The sequence below is a fragment of the Xiphophorus couchianus genome, chromosome 18 (assembly GCF_001444195.1).
Source record: "Xiphophorus couchianus chromosome 18, X_couchianus-1.0, whole genome shotgun sequence".
In the NCBI taxonomy this organism is placed as follows: Eukaryota; Metazoa; Chordata; class Actinopteri; order Cyprinodontiformes; family Poeciliidae; genus Xiphophorus; species Xiphophorus couchianus.
Genome location: NC_040245.1, coordinates 7,328,972 through 7,345,044, shown reverse-complemented (window position 1 = coordinate 7,345,044; position 16,073 = coordinate 7,328,972). Strand labels below are relative to the sequence as shown.

At 37.1% G+C, this 16,073-nt stretch overlaps 5 protein-coding genes across 5 annotated transcripts; all 5 read left to right on the top strand.

Annotated features, from left to right (window-relative positions):
- The first annotated feature begins 611 nt into the window (after positions 1–611).
- LOC114133330 (claudin-8-like) lies at positions 612–2,149 on the top strand. The gene has a single exon (XM_027999149.1). It carries the CDS (start codon positions 1,212–1,214, stop codon positions 1,896–1,898), a length of 687 nt encoding a protein of 228 aa, XP_027854950.1. The 5' UTR covers positions 612–1,211; the 3' UTR covers positions 1,899–2,149.
- Positions 2,150–4,322: 2,173 nt separating this feature from the next.
- On the top strand, positions 4,323–5,736 carry cldn8.2 (claudin 8.2). The gene has a single exon (XM_027999678.1). The coding sequence runs from the start codon at positions 4,404–4,406 to the stop codon at positions 5,301–5,303; it is 900 nt and encodes a 299-aa protein (XP_027855479.1). The 5' UTR covers positions 4,323–4,403; the 3' UTR covers positions 5,304–5,736.
- A 2,366-nt stretch (positions 5,737–8,102) lies between these two features.
- Positions 8,103–10,235, top strand: cldn8.1 (claudin 8.1). The gene has a single exon (XM_027999694.1). It carries the CDS (start codon positions 8,254–8,256, stop codon positions 9,028–9,030), a length of 777 nt encoding a protein of 258 aa, XP_027855495.1. The 5' UTR covers positions 8,103–8,253; the 3' UTR covers positions 9,031–10,235.
- Positions 10,236–10,259: 24 nt separating this feature from the next.
- Positions 10,260–11,927, top strand: LOC114133643 (claudin-8-like). Its single transcript, XM_027999692.1, has one exon. It carries the CDS (start codon positions 10,580–10,582, stop codon positions 11,663–11,665), a length of 1,086 nt encoding a protein of 361 aa, XP_027855493.1. The 5' UTR covers positions 10,260–10,579; the 3' UTR covers positions 11,666–11,927.
- Positions 11,928–14,312: 2,385 nt separating this feature from the next.
- Positions 14,313–15,384, top strand: LOC114161991 (claudin-8-like). The gene is made up of 2 exons (XM_028045735.1): positions 14,313–15,087; positions 15,338–15,384. The coding sequence occupies exons 1-2, from the start codon at positions 14,313–14,315 to the stop codon at positions 15,382–15,384; spliced, it is 822 nt and encodes a 273-aa protein (XP_027901536.1).
- Positions 15,385–16,073: the final 689 nt, after the last annotated feature.

The window sequence follows — 16,073 nt, the reverse complement described above, 5'->3', positions numbered from 1 at the left end:
GTCTGATTGTGATTTTGCATTGATTCTATGGTGAACACAGTATATATATGTGTGTGTATGTTGTGGTAGCAGCTTTAAAAAAAAAAACAACTTCTATATCTATCTTGTAAAAAAAAAAAAAAATCAAAATTTTTATGTTTACACTGTATTTCTTACACTGCCTGAACTGTTTTTGGAGTTGGCTCTTTTTGGCTTTAATCTCATTGTACATAAGTACAGTGAAAATGAAATTAATTCATTCATCCCTTCATTTAGCAGTATGAATGACCACACACACAACGCACACACGCATGCACACCCCCGCACATGCAAAGGAGATTTCAGCAGACCAGTCAGAATTGAACATCAAGACTACCTGCATTAATGTAATCTTAGTGAGAGTGTATTTTTAAATCTAAGCCTTTATGTTTAATTTTAACATTGTATAGATTGAGGAAATATAAACTAAATTTAAACTTGTGCACCCAATTTTTTATATTTCAATTAGTACTTTATGTGAATAGAGAAAGTTGTCTGGTATTGGGGTATTATATACTATCCACTTAAGCATTTAAAAAGTACATTTTCATACAATTATTCCATACAGAAAAAACGAATAACTTAAATTCATACTCGAAACCCCTCAGATTAATAAAATGCATTCAATAGATGGGGATATATACAGTTCTCTCTAGTACCATCATGCTGTTTTCCAGCAGAAAACTAACCATAAAATGTATTCCCTTCTTTCTGAAATAATAACATTTTCAGTTTTAGGAATCTGAGTTACAGCAGTTTTTTAAATCAGGATTTCCTTGCGAAGCATGTAAACGTGGACCACCTGATTTTTAACATTCTATGTTTTTTGAAGGGTAAACTAACTGGGGAAGGAACAGAAAGTTATACTTGTAGATTTAGTCACAACTGAACACCTGTGCAGCTAGAATGTTGACCCGTCAGGTTATCCATTGTCTTTTAACACATGTACATTGTTCATGTTATGCATGACAAGGAGTGTTGACTTTTTGTTTTTTAAGACAAAGACAAATGTAGTTTAGTTTCCCTTTACTGAAACCACTTGTTATTTTAAGGTTAAGATGATTCCAATCAGCAGGGTGACATTGCATGCATTGTGACACTATCAGATTTAGAGCCTTGTAAAACAGACAGGCTAGGTAGTACCTGCATTAGACAAGAAAGACAAGTCGAGATCGTACTTCTTACACTAAACCATGAAACAGAAGCTGGAAATTGTAGCCCTGGTCCTGGGCTTCTTTGGCCTATTTGGGACAATAGCTATTACATCTCTGCCTACCTGGAAGGTCTCTGCCTTCATTGGGGCTAATCTTATAGTCATGGAGGAACTGTGGGAAGGCCTGTGGATGACCTGCTACAGACAGATTAATATCAAGATGCAGTGCAAGGTCTACGACTCACTATTGATTCTCCCAGCCGAGCTGCAGGCGGCCAGAGGATTCATGTGCGTCTCCATCGCCCTGGTTTTCATTGCCTTGATTGTCACAGCTTTTGGAATCCAGAGGAGGAACTGTTTTGGTGACAACATGAAGAGCAAAAACATCATTCTGGCCGTCGGGGGATGTTTGTATCTGATTTCGTTTCTGACCACACTCATTCCTGTCAGCTGGGTGGGTCACTCGATTATCAGGCAGTTCTACAATCCAACTGTGCTGGACGCTCAGAAACGAGAGATAGGACAAGCCATCTTTATTGGCTGGGGAACGTCTGGTGTGTTACTGGCCACTGGAATCATCGTGCTCATCAGATACAGCAAACGAAGATCCAAAGAATATCTCTACCAGGGTGTATACATTATGGAGGAAAAGAGTGCCATCAAAGAGGACAGTGTATATCTCGCCCAGACAGAATCCGGCATGCATAAATTTCAAGAATATGTGTAAATAACTGTTAATTTTTGCTTTCCGCTGAATGTATTTATTTGCATTTAAAAATGACAATGTGTAGCCTAAGAAATACTTCACAAGCTGATCTGCACATGCCTGTCAAAATTAAGGGCTTTAGTGACTCACAGAGCTACTGGGAGAAGCTCTTTACATCAGTTGGCTACTTTACTACAAGCAGTACCGGTAACAAATGTTCTTTACCATTCGACCAATTTTGTACATAAAAAGTATTCATTTATTAAGAGTAATTTTTCTTTTAATTTTATTTTTAACAAATGCACTTATCTCTGCATGTCCTTGACGCTTTTGTGCTCTAATAAACTAATTGTGATGAACTGCTCTTGATGAATTTGCCTTTCCATCTCAACATAGGTCACTGTAAATTAAAACAATGTTTGTGAGTCAGTCAGCAGTCATTTAACCAACTTAGTTGACTGCACTGGATTAGAGCAGTCAGTCTGAAGCATTCTATTAATGTTTTTAAACGTTGCTATTAATCAAAACAATCAATTTTCCCCAAAGAAGACAGGTCATTTATATTTTAAAATAAATAATTTTAATTGTACATAGTAAACTTAAGGTTTTATTGCAAAACATGAAAACATAAATAGATAATTATTATTGCATTAAGCAGATAATAACTATATGCTTAATGTAAACATTAAAATAACAATAATAAACGTACTATTTATGTATTTACAAATAAAAAGCCAGAGTATACAGAGGGAAAACTGTGTCTAAATTAAGAAATAAAACAAAATAGGCCTCAGTTTAATCCTAATTACACCAAAGGATCTATTCTATTATCTGATGTAGCTTACAAAGATTTGAATTTAACTGTATACTACATAGTATTTATAAATGTATCTTTTTTAAGAAAATACATAATTTATATATATAAGTTTGTGGATATATATAAGTTATGTAAACAAATACATGTGATTAAAAGTGGATGAAGTAAAGCTGATTGTATTTGAATAACATTGAAGCAGTCAAACATGTGTCTAATTGTTTACATACATATCTAGGTAAAAACGCAGCAGACCGAACATGTCTAACCTCAGAGAGCAGTCACTATTTATTATCTACAATATTCATTTTTTAAATATATATTTTTTTCTTAAAATGAGACATTAGATGTAACTTTCCTGGCATGTCAGTAGCTGCTCGTCAGGTATGTTATTTTATGGATAAATGATAAATGCTAAAAGATATTTCTCATGCCATCACAAAGAAAAGAATCCTTTGAGACAAAATTTAAAAATTATTAGCTGAAACTAAAATTGAGGGTATCCTTAATTACTCATTCATTAGGAGAAATTACATTTTAAGACACCTACAGTTACAGCAGTACAAGTCAAATATTTTAGGTATTAAGAAATCCCTAAAAAAATTGAATCTATTTATTCAGATTCAGATCTATTTATCCACATCAATAAACTGGTAGACATGGAGTTGTATCATTGAATCACACTTCAAGCCTCAGTGTCTAATGAACACACTTATTGTTTGCTCATATTTATCAGGGTCCTCTTTTGGGCTCCAAACTTATTAACCACCATTGCTTCATACAAAGTTGATTAGCCACAACCCGATAAGAGTTTTATAAAATTATGTAACAAGTTGAGTTCAGTTCTTGACAGTGGTTGCCTCCATCAGGGCTACAGTTCCAAAACAAACATGGCAAATGAAACAGCTTCTTTAATGTCAAATAAGCTGAGGTTAAAATGTTCTGAGAGATCAAAGTGGTCTAATAAAAAGGACAATTTCAAGGTCAGTAACAATGAAATGATTGTTTTGCACCTGAAAATGATGGATTTGAAGCTATCACAATAAATATATCAGTAACACTTCAATGTGTTAGCAAAGAGTTGAGAAATTCTGGCAAGTGAAACCAATCCTCCTCATGTTTCTGAATCCAACACCTTCTTACCAGCTCACTTTACGTGTAAAATGTAGAGGCTTTGGGATCTGTGACCAGCTTTAGTCGTCCCTATCAAAACATCCTTATACTGTAAGTGCATTTATACAAATAAGTTTGTTTTGTTTGCTTTGAAAATTTATACGTATCCAAAACTAAATAAAATCATTTTCCAGACAAGATAGACCACTTAATGACCCATGTATATTTGAACTCTTTCCCAATTCTGTGTAAATTACATCTTTTTCTGTTCTTTCTCCAGCTAATATTTCAAACAGAAATTGATTATCTTCAACTTATCAAATGATTGCACTTTTTATGTATAAAACAAAAAAAACATAAAAAAACACTAAACAGCTGATTCAAAGTCAGAGCAGTTTCATTTGCAATTGAACAAGGAGTACTCCTTTGTACTCCTATCTGATGGGTGCAGGGCAGATGAACCGGTCAGGCTGCATTGCATCATTTGCATGTTTTTGTGGGTGTATATGTTGTATTCATCATTCTTTCCTTCAGACTTGCCTTCGGAGCTGTAAGAGTATAGCCAGAGAGTGCATCTTTGGCTTTTGGTGCTTCCTGCAATGGCCACTTACACAGCCTACAGTGGCTATACCAAGCCACCATTGTCCTATGCCGGGTCTTACTATGACCCAAATTTGCAGAAGCCACCCCAGACCTACATAGACTACCAAGATAACCCAGATTACCAGGATTCTGTTTACGAGGAAAAACAAAGAGCTGAGAAGAGGAAACGCCGTAATGAAGTCTGCTGTGAGGTTGTGGCTCTCATCATTGGTTTTCTTGGACTGATTGGAGTAGCAGCGGTGACTGGCTTGCCCATGTGGAAAGTAACAGCCTTCATTCAGGAAAACATCATTGTGATGGAAACTCGCTGGGAAGGTTTGTGGATGAACTGCTACAGACAAGCCAACATAAGGATGCAGTGCAAGGTGTACGATTCCCTGCTGTACCTGCCACCAGATCTCCAAGCAGCCAGAGGCCTCATGTGCAGCTCTGTGGCTCTCACAACCGTCGCCCTGGTTGTTTCAGTGGTGGGAATGAAATGTACCAAGATGGTGGACCACCGTGCTCGAACAAAACACATTGTCCTTGTGACTGGAGGCTGTCTCTTCCTCATGGGCTGTGTCACTACCCTGATCCCAGTGTCCTGGACTGGCCATGTCATCATCCAGGACTTCTACAACCCACTGCTGATTGATGCCCAACGAAGAGAGCTCGGGGAAGCTCTGTACATCGGCTGGATGACATCTGGTTTGCTTTTCTCAGCTGGAGTGATCCTGCTGTGCCGCCATGCTCCACGCACCAATGTAGAAGAAGAGAGGGTCATATACAACCCTGGAAGTGTCTATCAATCTGCATACACATACCAGCCGTACTCATACCAACCAGAATACAACTACCAACCTGCATACTCTGCACCCCCACCAAGATCTGTGGGATATACTCCGAGTCAGTACTAGGTGATTTCTGGACTTGATTTTTAAACCAGAAAAACATGGCTCAAATGAAAAGGATGATGGAGTGACAAAGACAGGGGATAACTAGACAAGGCCCATTTATTACTTTAAAAAGTCTATTGCTAAGACTGAAATGTTTTAATGAATGTGATTGAGTTTGATCATGAAGACCTTTGCTGAAATGATTATTTGTTTTGCTGCACCTACTGTGTGGGTGTTTTACACCCTTCATAACGATAAAGCAGCAATGTGATAACGATGTCTTTACAGAATCTGCACGCATGCTCAGTTGAGTTAAAATTATGCACTAGCTTTTTTTCATACCTGTAGGTAACTTCTGTTTACTTGTGAGATTGTGTATATATACTTTTTTCAAAACCAATACTGAAAAACTATATCAGCTGTTATACAAAATAAAAAAATGTTAATAAATGTTGTTTGTTTTCATCAGTTTTATTTCTTCAACCCTACAATCATTTCTCCAAAAGCTTTTGTTTGTCTGGGAATCTAGATATTCCTGCCGAAACTCCGGTTGTTTCACTTACGGGTGTGTCATTTTAATCATTGCCAGTACAAATGTGCCCAAACCAGAAAAGCGGGCTTTACAAGCACATCTAAAAAAAGCAAAGGCACTGAAAGATTATGTCTCAACAACTTAAAAGGTGCAACTTCCAGATTTCAGCTACAGACTGACATGACAGGCAAGAAGAAATTGTCAATACAATTCAGAAAGAACACTTTCTGTCAACTTAAAAACACACGATTAAGCAATTATGCAAAAATATTAAAATCTATTTAATTATGTCTACAAAAGCCCTAAAGTGTGAAATCTGAGATTTTTGTTGTCATATTACACAATATCATCATGATGTATAGACTTTTACGAAAACAGGTTCATGTTTACTGTCACCTGAATGTAATTAATAATAATCTCCAAAATAATTAAAACTAAAATAAATAAATAGGTGTAAATACAATTTTAGAATATAACAAGCAATTTAAAAAGCAGCAAAAAAATAGCTAAATGTTATATAAATTACAATATTAATTGAAAAACACTTAAAATTCTATTAAGACATAGTTTAACATAGCAAAAATGTTATAGGCTACATAATCATGGGGGGGACTGTTGTTTTGACAGATATTCAGCAGTCACCGAAACCCCACGGTTTTAAATGTTTTTAAATATATTTTTAAGATTATTTAAAGAACTAGTGGATTTTATTAGATAGTAAGAGTTTGGGGTAGACGTCTATGTTGTCAAAGTGAGGGAGATTGTTCAAAGAATGATTCAAATTGGACTTCTTGAATACAAGGTTTCATGTGATTCTCAGAAATGCCATTATGATTAAACTGGAATGACCAGGCTTGTAGAAGCAGCCTAGATGTAATGATGATTTTAAAGATAAATAATTCTGTGATCACTATAAATGCAATGATAATCATAAGTATCTACAACCTGTTTGATGTCGAGGGAAGTGAGGACCTGAGAGGAGACATGTGTTAGCCAATGTGGAACAAGGAGCCCAGAGACAGAGGCAAGAGAGAAACCTAGAATGAGTAAGTGCTGATGGGAAGAATCGCCGGGGAAGCAGACACAGACTAAAAGAAAGCACTGAAACAAATGGGCGAGGGGAAAGACAAAGGGCTGGGAAAGTGGCTGGTAGGCAACCCTGGATTAAAGCGTCTTGGCAGGAATGAGAGTTCCATCTAAAGCAGGCATAGTGGCTAATATGGGCAGGTTGAAGATGAAGTTTGCATCTCTCCTTTTTCTGAGATGCTTTCAGCGAGAGCATGTGTGACAGCATCAGGAAGAACCCCATAAAGTCTACCACAAAAAGAAGAACATTGGGCTTTCCTTCCAGCCTGAACATTAGTGGCCCTGAAACAAAGCACAAAGTGAATCTATAACCTGCAGTCAGCCAAATGCTTTTTTGCGTATGAGGAATCAACCTCAATAATTTTGAAAGACTCTGACTTGGGCGTCTATTGTTGGCTAAGGCAATAGAGGCCCAAGGCAAAAGCAAATACTCTTTTCTTCTGCAAGGAATCTTGCAGAAGAAAAGAATCTAGTAATTCTTTTCTGACAGAAGTCAGACAGAAGTCTCTACTTAAACTTGACAGGTCAGTTTAAGTAGAGTTTTTCTCAGTCCTGAACAGTTTAATATTCAGCATGCTTAGGAAACTCATATTACCCGTCAGATGGAGAGCTGGTAGTGTGTTGCTCCTTCATAATAGGAGGAGTAGAGGGGAGGGGGTATGCATGTGCAGCAATAAGGTTTGGTCAGGATGCAGTGTGGGTAGGGTCGGTGCTTTTAAAGCCACCACATATAAGCTAACTCAAAAGAGTTCAAAACTATTCACCAGAATCTTTTCTTTTCTGTTTATCCAGAAAAAAGGACAGAAGCATTTTACCTGGCTAAAGTAGAGAAAAAGGAAATAAGCATTTTATCTTTGCAAAGGAGGGAAGGACCACTTGTCAGTAGTTCAAACTAAAGTTTGTTTTTGTTTTGATGACAGATTTTTTATTCATTTTGGAAGTCAAATTTACTGATAAAACTTGCTGAAATCAGCAGATAAAATGCTAATATATTATAAAAAATTATTGACTTGCATATAAGTCTTAGTTTTTTCTCCTCAATACTTACTTGTAAAGAGATATCCGAGAATGTAAATGGATACCTCTGAATAATCAAAGTAGCAGCGTACTGGTGTTGGTGTGCAGAGTTTCAAAACACACAAAGGACTCCGTCTCCTAGCTACAGGTACAAATTCCCACCCCTTCCCATTATAACATCCAGTGGGAAGAGGTTGTACGAGTGTACAGCCACCTGCTCCTCCTCCATCTGATTTAACTGCCTCTCAACAGAAAGAAATTACTGCGCTGAGCTATATCCAAATAGTGTCCAACTGCTATTCCGCCTATGAACTTGGATGAGTGACTAGAGACAGGATGGCCAATTCAACATTGGAAATAGTGGGACTTTTATTGTCCTTGATTGGTCTGATTGGAGCAGCTGCAAGCACCGGAATGCCAATGTGGCGGGTCACAGCCTTCATTGGGGAGAATATCATCGTGTTTGAGACTCGCTACGAGGGTTTGTGGATGAACTGCTTTCGCCAAGCTAACATACGGATGCAGTGTAAAGTCTACGACTCTCTGCTGGCCCTTCCCCAAGACCTGCAAGCTGCAAGAGGGTTAATGTGCTGCTCTCTGGCTCTGGCTGCCATTGGTCTGCTGATCAGTTTGGTCGGGATGCAGTGCACAGCGTGCATCAGGAATAATGATCGAGCCAAAAGACTGTTCCTCATCATTGCAGGAAGCATGATTTTAATGGCTTGCATTTGCGACCTTATTCCTGTGTCCTGGACAGGCCACGTCATCATTCAGGACTTCTACAACCCGCTGCTGATCGATGCCCAGCGCAGGGAGCTCGGAGAAGCTCTCTATATTGGTTGGGTGGCAGCTGCTTTTTTGTTTGCTGGAGGGTGCATTTTTATCTGTTGCAATATACAGTCTGAAGACGAAAAACCAGAGAAGTACATGTACTCAAAAACCTCAGGGTACAGGGCCTACACGCCACAGCCACCACTCCAGCCTCTACAGCCTCAGCAGCTGGTGTATATCCCTCGATCCGAACCTCACTCAATGCTGTCAAGACATCCGTCAACAGTCTACAGTTACGAATCTAGATATCCCTCTGTGCACAGTGGAGTTGCTTATCTGTGAACCCTTAAAATATTTTTTCCCTGGCATGGTGGTACAAGGTAAAAACACTTAATTTAAATTCTTAATTAGAGGTAAAATATCAGTACATTTTATGTATTCATTTAACTGTACTTATATTTTTTTTTAAAAAAAAAACAGTTGAGAATAAGTTAGAAGCTGGCAAGAGATAACCACTCATGTTTATGTATATTTAATTGTTTGTGCAAGTGAAACTTTATACTTGTATTGTCAAAACGGGGCGAAATATTGAAAATCTGTATGTTGTGTATATCTATTATGCAATCTTCAACCATTTGGCAATGTAACAGAAGTGTATGTGTGTTCACTGGTGAAATGTATTTTATTGCTGGCGTGTGATCCATGTAGTTTAAGTGACAAAAAAAACAAACATTTTAAATTGTGTTTTATGAGCCAAAACTTCACCAGAATTACAAACCTCAATAAGGCCTTTGTTTTCCCCAAACGTCCGGTACCAGTTTCACCCAGTGTTATTTACAAATTCAAACAATGGCAGATGTGCCATAATGACTTAGAAAATACAAGTTAAAACAGTGACTGACTGTGACTGACTAATAGCTATGTAAAAAAAATTAATTCAAGTCTATTTAATCTGAATATTGACTAAAGATAGGCATTCTGTAATGCTTTCCTGGGAGCTACTGAAAAGGGAGTGTGTTCTGAGATTCTCAGAACACACTTCTCACTATGGGCGTGGACGCAAAGGTAACTCAACCAAGCCAAGTAAACAAAGGGATCATGTGACCAGAATATGCAAGTCACTTTGAATTTAGACTAACACATTCCTATTATTTTGTTCATTGAGTTTCAAGTTTAGGAATATATTTTTTTCTGCAAAGTGTATAAATGATCAAGTTAAGCTTAAAAGTCACAGCATTTCAATTCCTAGAAGAAGCACAACTTCTTTCTGCGACCTTAAATACAATGAAATGTTGATACTTGCATATGTGTTCTGCTATTTCAAACAAATACAATTTCAAATGTAATTGTATATCACTGGTCTTAATATGTCAGAAAATACATGTTTTTCCATATAATGTGAACCTCTTATTTCATCAACTCAAAGTTCAACTCTGCTCTCCGGTGGACAAAGCAGAAAGCTGTCACAGTTGTTCATTTTACAGTATACTGATTTTTGTTTGCTTTATGACATTTATCACATTTAAATAAAAATCTGACATTGTTAATTGTTGGAGTTGTGCATTATTTTTACTCAGAAGTTATGCTTGAGATAAATGATCAGTTTCTTGCCCACATGAACTGCTTACCTGTAAACACAAAATAAGAACACATCCTCTTTACCTGCATCTCTCCAAGCCAATCAGGTGATGGTAAAGCATATTTCCCATAACAAACAGCCTAAGAGCAAAGGGTTAGGACAAAGCCTCACAGCCTGGACATACCTTCACCTTAAACAATTTTTTTTCTTCAAAGATTCTGATAAAGACTGACAGTACCCATTTTTCTCTTTTTCTGCCTGCAAGATCATAAAAATTTTGGACTTACACATAGGAGTCTTGAATAAAAAACAATGATTCGAGGCATCTCTGAGATCGCAGCGATGTGTGTTGGACTGATTGGGCTGATCGGCGCCTCTGCTACGACTGGCTTGCCTATGTGGAAGGTCACCGCTTTCATTGGAGCAAACATCATTGTGATGGAGACGCGTTGGGAGGGCTTGTGGATGAACTGCTACAGACAGGCAAACATCAGGATGCAGTGTAAGGTGTACGACTCCTTATTGTATCTTCCTCCTGACCTGCAGGCTGCCAGGGGTCTGATGTGCTGTTCTGTAGCCTTGTCAGGGTTAGGGCTCTTGGTAGCTCTAGCAGGGATGAAATGCATTTCCTGCTTTCAAGGTAGCAAATGGGCTAAAACAATTATTCTGATGGTTGCTGGAGCAATGCAGTTCATGGCCTGTATTTGTGTTTTTATACCCGTGTCTTGGACTGGTCATGTCATTATAAGTGATTTTTACAATCCACTGCTGATTGATGCCGAAAGGAGAGAGCTGGGAGAAGCTCTTTACATCGGTTGGGTGACGGGAGCCTTACTTTTTGCCTCAGCTTTACTGTTTATCTGTAGACGGGTACCCTCAGAAAGAGGGTCATTTGACGTATATCCCCCACTTAAACTGCTGAATTACAGGACAGAGGTGAACAGACCTGCAATGACAAGATATCACCCCATCTCCAGCATTCCAAGCATCCAGTCGAATGCACATCAAAGTACTCTTCAGAGCAACAGCTTGGTTGGGCAACAAAATTTATTTCCACCACAAAATGTCAATCAAGTAATAAGCAATGGAGCCCTGATGAACCCAACTATTGTCTACACTCCTGGTCCTGAAAATGCATCAATCCTCTATCAAAGTAGCATGGCTCATCAATCTTCAGTGGGGAGCTCTCACCACTCTGGAAGCATATACGCTCCAGGAAACTCTTTATATGTGACCCAAAACCCCACTCTGTATACAACAACTTACACCGGCAATACACCTTCATCTTTCCAGTCAAGCTTTCATCCTGTTGCACAAACTCCTGTTTTCATAGCCTATAAGGAATCCATGGTTCACCCAGAGACTCGCAGCCTTAGCCACAATGGAGTGTACATATAAAGTAAAGTTTATATGTAAACTTGTATGTAAATGTAAAGTTAATGAAAAAGAAATTTTCCTGAGCTATAGACCACTTAAGATCACATAATTCTGATATGGGTATTTTTCTTCAGTGTATCAAACCTGCTCTTGGGAACATAAGTCTGTTGCATTTTGCTTTTTTTTTTACATTTTTTGATTGTTTTGGCTTATTTTATATAGTAAATTTGTAGTAAGAATAAAATTAATCTATATTTATTAGTGTAATTTTTTTTGTCATAAGTTTAAGAATACAGCCTGATCAATACTTATAATTGGAAATTATTTAAACTTTTTATGAGATTTAGGATCAATGTAAAAACAATAATTTTGTGATTTTTAAAAATAATTTTGTACTGTTTATTAAAAGGATGTCCCGATATGTAAATGCTTCATTTCTTTCTTACTGACTGGCCTGAGGCCCAAAATATAAATGAAAATCTAATGGTGACAACTAACTATTGAAACACACAAATAATTATGTAAAACAAATTAAAAACATTAATTTTGTTAGTACTTTGTGTCTACAGTATCACAAAGTATTGGCGGTGTCTACTGTTGTTGACTATTGCACAACCACCCAAAAAAGGTTAAAAAAAAAAAGATCTGAATTTGGTACATTGGTATGACACAAAAAAATCCAACAAAGAAACTGCTGGCCTTTAGCTTTAATAGGCCAATTGCAAGAGGTTTTATGTTCTGTGCTGTGACTCAGATTGGCCTTTGCTGATTAGTTTGTTTTGATGCAGAGTACATTATGAGTCAGGAACAACAAACAAGCTAAGAGACTGGTTATTCAGAAAGATGATAATATATATTTTGCATTTTCAGCCCTAAATATGTCCAGGACACACCACCTCCTCATCAGGAATTCTACAAGATCAATGCCACAACAGCTGGTGCGTATACAACAACCAGGAGGTGTTACAGAACGAATGAGCTGAATGAAGAAGGAATGAAGAATTAAGCAGTTTCCCTGGCTATTTCTCAGACTGAAACAAAACTAAAATAGATTCACAGATAAAAATATCATTCCATAAGGAAAGTCTGGGCACATGAAGCCCAAAAGCGCAAAAATTACAATAAAAACATTGATAATTTAAATAAAAAGAAGGTACTACACTAAAAAAAACCCATTAAAAATTATAACTGCTACTACAAGAATCAGTAGCCTAGTTTATGAGGCCATTCTCTTTGCCAAGGTACTGTGCACCCTAATGGCAGTGAGAACAAAATATCTCCTGATTCTCTCAATCCTCAAATGCAGTGGGATTAGCCTCTTTCTGCCCCATCAAGATGTTGTGGAGGAGGAGTTTACCATTATCCATGAGGGACAGCGCTATACGTACTCATCCTTCTCACCACGTTTTTATATAAAAAAAAGAAAAAATGAAATAAAACTGACACTGAAAATACGTTCAAGCAACCTTAATAGAGTACAAACGGATATCAAAGTTTGGAAATATTTAATTTTAAATGTCAGAAAATGTCAGAAACTCCAATCCCATTTGACATACTATGAACCTCCTATTTCATCAACTCAAAGCTCTTCTCTGCTCTCCAGTGGGCAAAACAGGAAAGTGAGTTGTGCTTAAGGAAGTCTGAGTTGTTCATTTTACTGTGTGCTAATCTTTGTTTGTTTTGTATCACACATAATTACAGAAAAAAACCAGACCTTCTTAATTCATTCCTATGGTTGTAATTTTTTTTACTTTGGTATTATTATTATTATTTGTTTCTACTGCTGAAGAAACTAACATTCAATTGCCTCATGAGCTGCTAAACTGTAAACACAACATAAGCATATCGTCTTTGCCTGCATTGCCAGAACACCATTGGAAGCTGGTTTAATTGTTGTAATGCCATCAAATAGTTTCCCACTGATTTAAATTCTTTTCCACATGATTTTTATTTATTGAATTTTTTTTTTCTTTCCAAATTGATACTAAATTGTACTACATATAAATGCATGCCACATTTTGGGCAGGATCAGCTAAAATCCACCGTCATAATTTTCACCATACTAGGCAGTGCCAAGTGACACTAAGGGAAACAGCCAAGTGTGGGGAGGAACAGGGGATACACCTACCTAAGTAAAAATAATTGGTATTTATTACATTTAAAGTTCTCTTAGTGAACTAGGCAAGTTTAGAGGACAAGATTTTCAACTTTTGTTACTGTCTTAATAGCTGGTAGAAATTTAATGGCACTCCATTGAACTGAAGAGGTCAAGTTCCAATGTTCAAACTGTAATTTTCCTCCAATTAACTAGAGCAAACAGTCATACCTGAGGCTAATGTTTTGTCAACAGTAAAATTTGTTCAAAAAGCATTACAAATTAATGTAAAATTAAAATTTATGGCTAACAGAGAGACTTCTATAAAACATATAAATGCAAGAAGAGCTCCTGAGGTTATGGATGGTTTTTGGACTGAAAGAAATAAAAATTAGTGCTATGCTATGTTTCCATTTGCTGGCATTTCATAAACACAAAACATACAGGCGTTGTATTTACCCAAATCTCCCTGAACCAATCAGGGGGTTGCATAGCAACCCCCTCAAATGTTGTGCTAAGTAGTACGAAAATATTAGATGTAAATGTGAGCACGTGACTCTTTAATACTAAACAATGACTCAAGGTTTTTCTGAGATCACTGCAATCTGCACCGGCCTGATTGGACTGATTGGTGCGTCTGCTACGACTGGCTCGCCAATGCGGAAGGTCACAGTTTCCAGTGGAGAAAACAAAACTGACATGGAGAGACGCTGGGGATTGTGGATGAACTGCTACAGTCAGGCAAACGTCAGGATGCAGTGTAAGGTGTACGACTCCTTGTTGCATTTGTCCCCTGATCTGCAAGCTGGAAGAGGCCTAATGTGCTGTTCAGTAGCCTTGTCAGGGTTAGGGCTATTGTTCGCTCTAGCAGGAATGAAATGCATTCCTTGGTTTCAGAATATCAAATGGGTTAAAAATACGATCCTAATGGTTGCTGGAGGAATACAGTTCATGGCCTGCATCTGTATTTTTATACCTGTGTCATGGACTGGTCATGTCATCTTAAGGGATTTGTACAATCCACCACTGACAGATACCCAAAAAAGAGAAATGGGAGGAGCCCCCTACATCGGTTGGGTTACGGGAACTTTCCTCTTTGCCTTAGCCTTGCTTTTTACCTGCAAATGTTTTCCCTCAGACAACAAACCAACTATGACAAGCTATCACCCCGTCTCAACCCTCAAGTCAACTAGGAATTCTCACAACAGCAAAATTTTAGATGTACAAGATCCTATATCACTGCACAATGTTGCTCCAGAAGTGACAAACAGAGAAGCGTTGGTGATCCAGTCAACATCCGCTTTTCTTGTCTTTTTTTTAGATTCAGAAGATTATGCACAATTCCTTAGTAGTTGCTGGAATTGCCTTTTAATATGCATGGCTTGGCTTAAATATTTACAGTATCCTTCAAAAAGCTTCTAACAATAGCTTGCCTGAACTGATGTAACTCAGTCATCACACTTCTCTGGGTTGTGTGGTATTTTATTAAATACCAAATTTAGACGGCAGGTTATTCAGGGATAATATATTGTCCATAGTTATGAGTGTATTAATGGTTGTTTGTCTCACGTGCTTTTGTCTCGGGCAACTTGTTGAAGGTGCATCCTACCTGTTGACAACTGGAGATCAGTACCACCCTTCCTAATCAGTGATAGAAAATGGATGGATTTTTATTAAAAGAAATTTTTGAGTTAAATAAACCTCATAGTAAATATGTATATTTTGCATAATAAAGCAGATTAACATGATTAACTTGGTTTATTTATTTTTTTTGTTACCCCGAAGAGGGACAGTCTACAAAAGATATATACTGTATATATTGTACTTTAAAATTATACTGTCATACTATACTATATAATCATACTGTCAAAAGTAAGTTACTATAACTCTTCTAATAGAAATACAAAAGTATGCAAAAATACAATAATTATGCATCTAAAAACCACCCCTGTGCTTCCACACTTAAACCACAAGATGACACCAAAAGAAAGCAATGTGAGTCCGGACACATGGTTTTATATCTCTAAATGCTATGGAATGGGTGTTAGAGGAAGACTTCTCTCCATCCACTGTGTTCCATGATTATTTTTTGATAGAAACTACACATATGAAGAATAATTTAGAAATACGAAACAAGTTTATACATTACACAAGTATGTGATAAAATTGTTTTTCTTCTAAATTTGGATTTTTGCCTAAGTCAGAAAATTATGATTTAATCTAACATTTATTTAATTACCCACAGGTTAAATTAAATATATATACCTCATATATTTATGTTTTCAGTTAATTATATATGAGGCACATTCATTTTAGCCCTAATGCTTCAAGGGC

Excerpts from the sequence above, each read along its gene's own strand:
- LOC114133330 (XM_027999149.1), top strand. The coding sequence starts at position 1,212 with ATGAAACAGAAGCTGGAAATTGTAGCCCTGGTCCTGGGCTTCTTTGGC.
- cldn8.2 (XM_027999678.1), top strand. The coding sequence starts at position 4,404 with ATGGCCACTTACACAGCCTACAGTGGCTATACCAAGCCACCATTGTCC.
- cldn8.1 (XM_027999694.1), top strand. The coding sequence starts at position 8,254 with ATGGCCAATTCAACATTGGAAATAGTGGGACTTTTATTGTCCTTGATT.
- LOC114133643 (XM_027999692.1), top strand. The coding sequence starts at position 10,580 with ATGATTCGAGGCATCTCTGAGATCGCAGCGATGTGTGTTGGACTGATT.
- LOC114161991 (XM_028045735.1), top strand. The coding sequence starts at position 14,313 with ATGACTCAAGGTTTTTCTGAGATCACTGCAATCTGCACCGGCCTGATT. Across the intron at positions 15,088-15,337 it reads AGATTATGCACAATTCCTTA|GTGCATCCTACCTGTTGACA; the intron begins GTAGTTGCTGGA and ends AACTTGTTGAAG.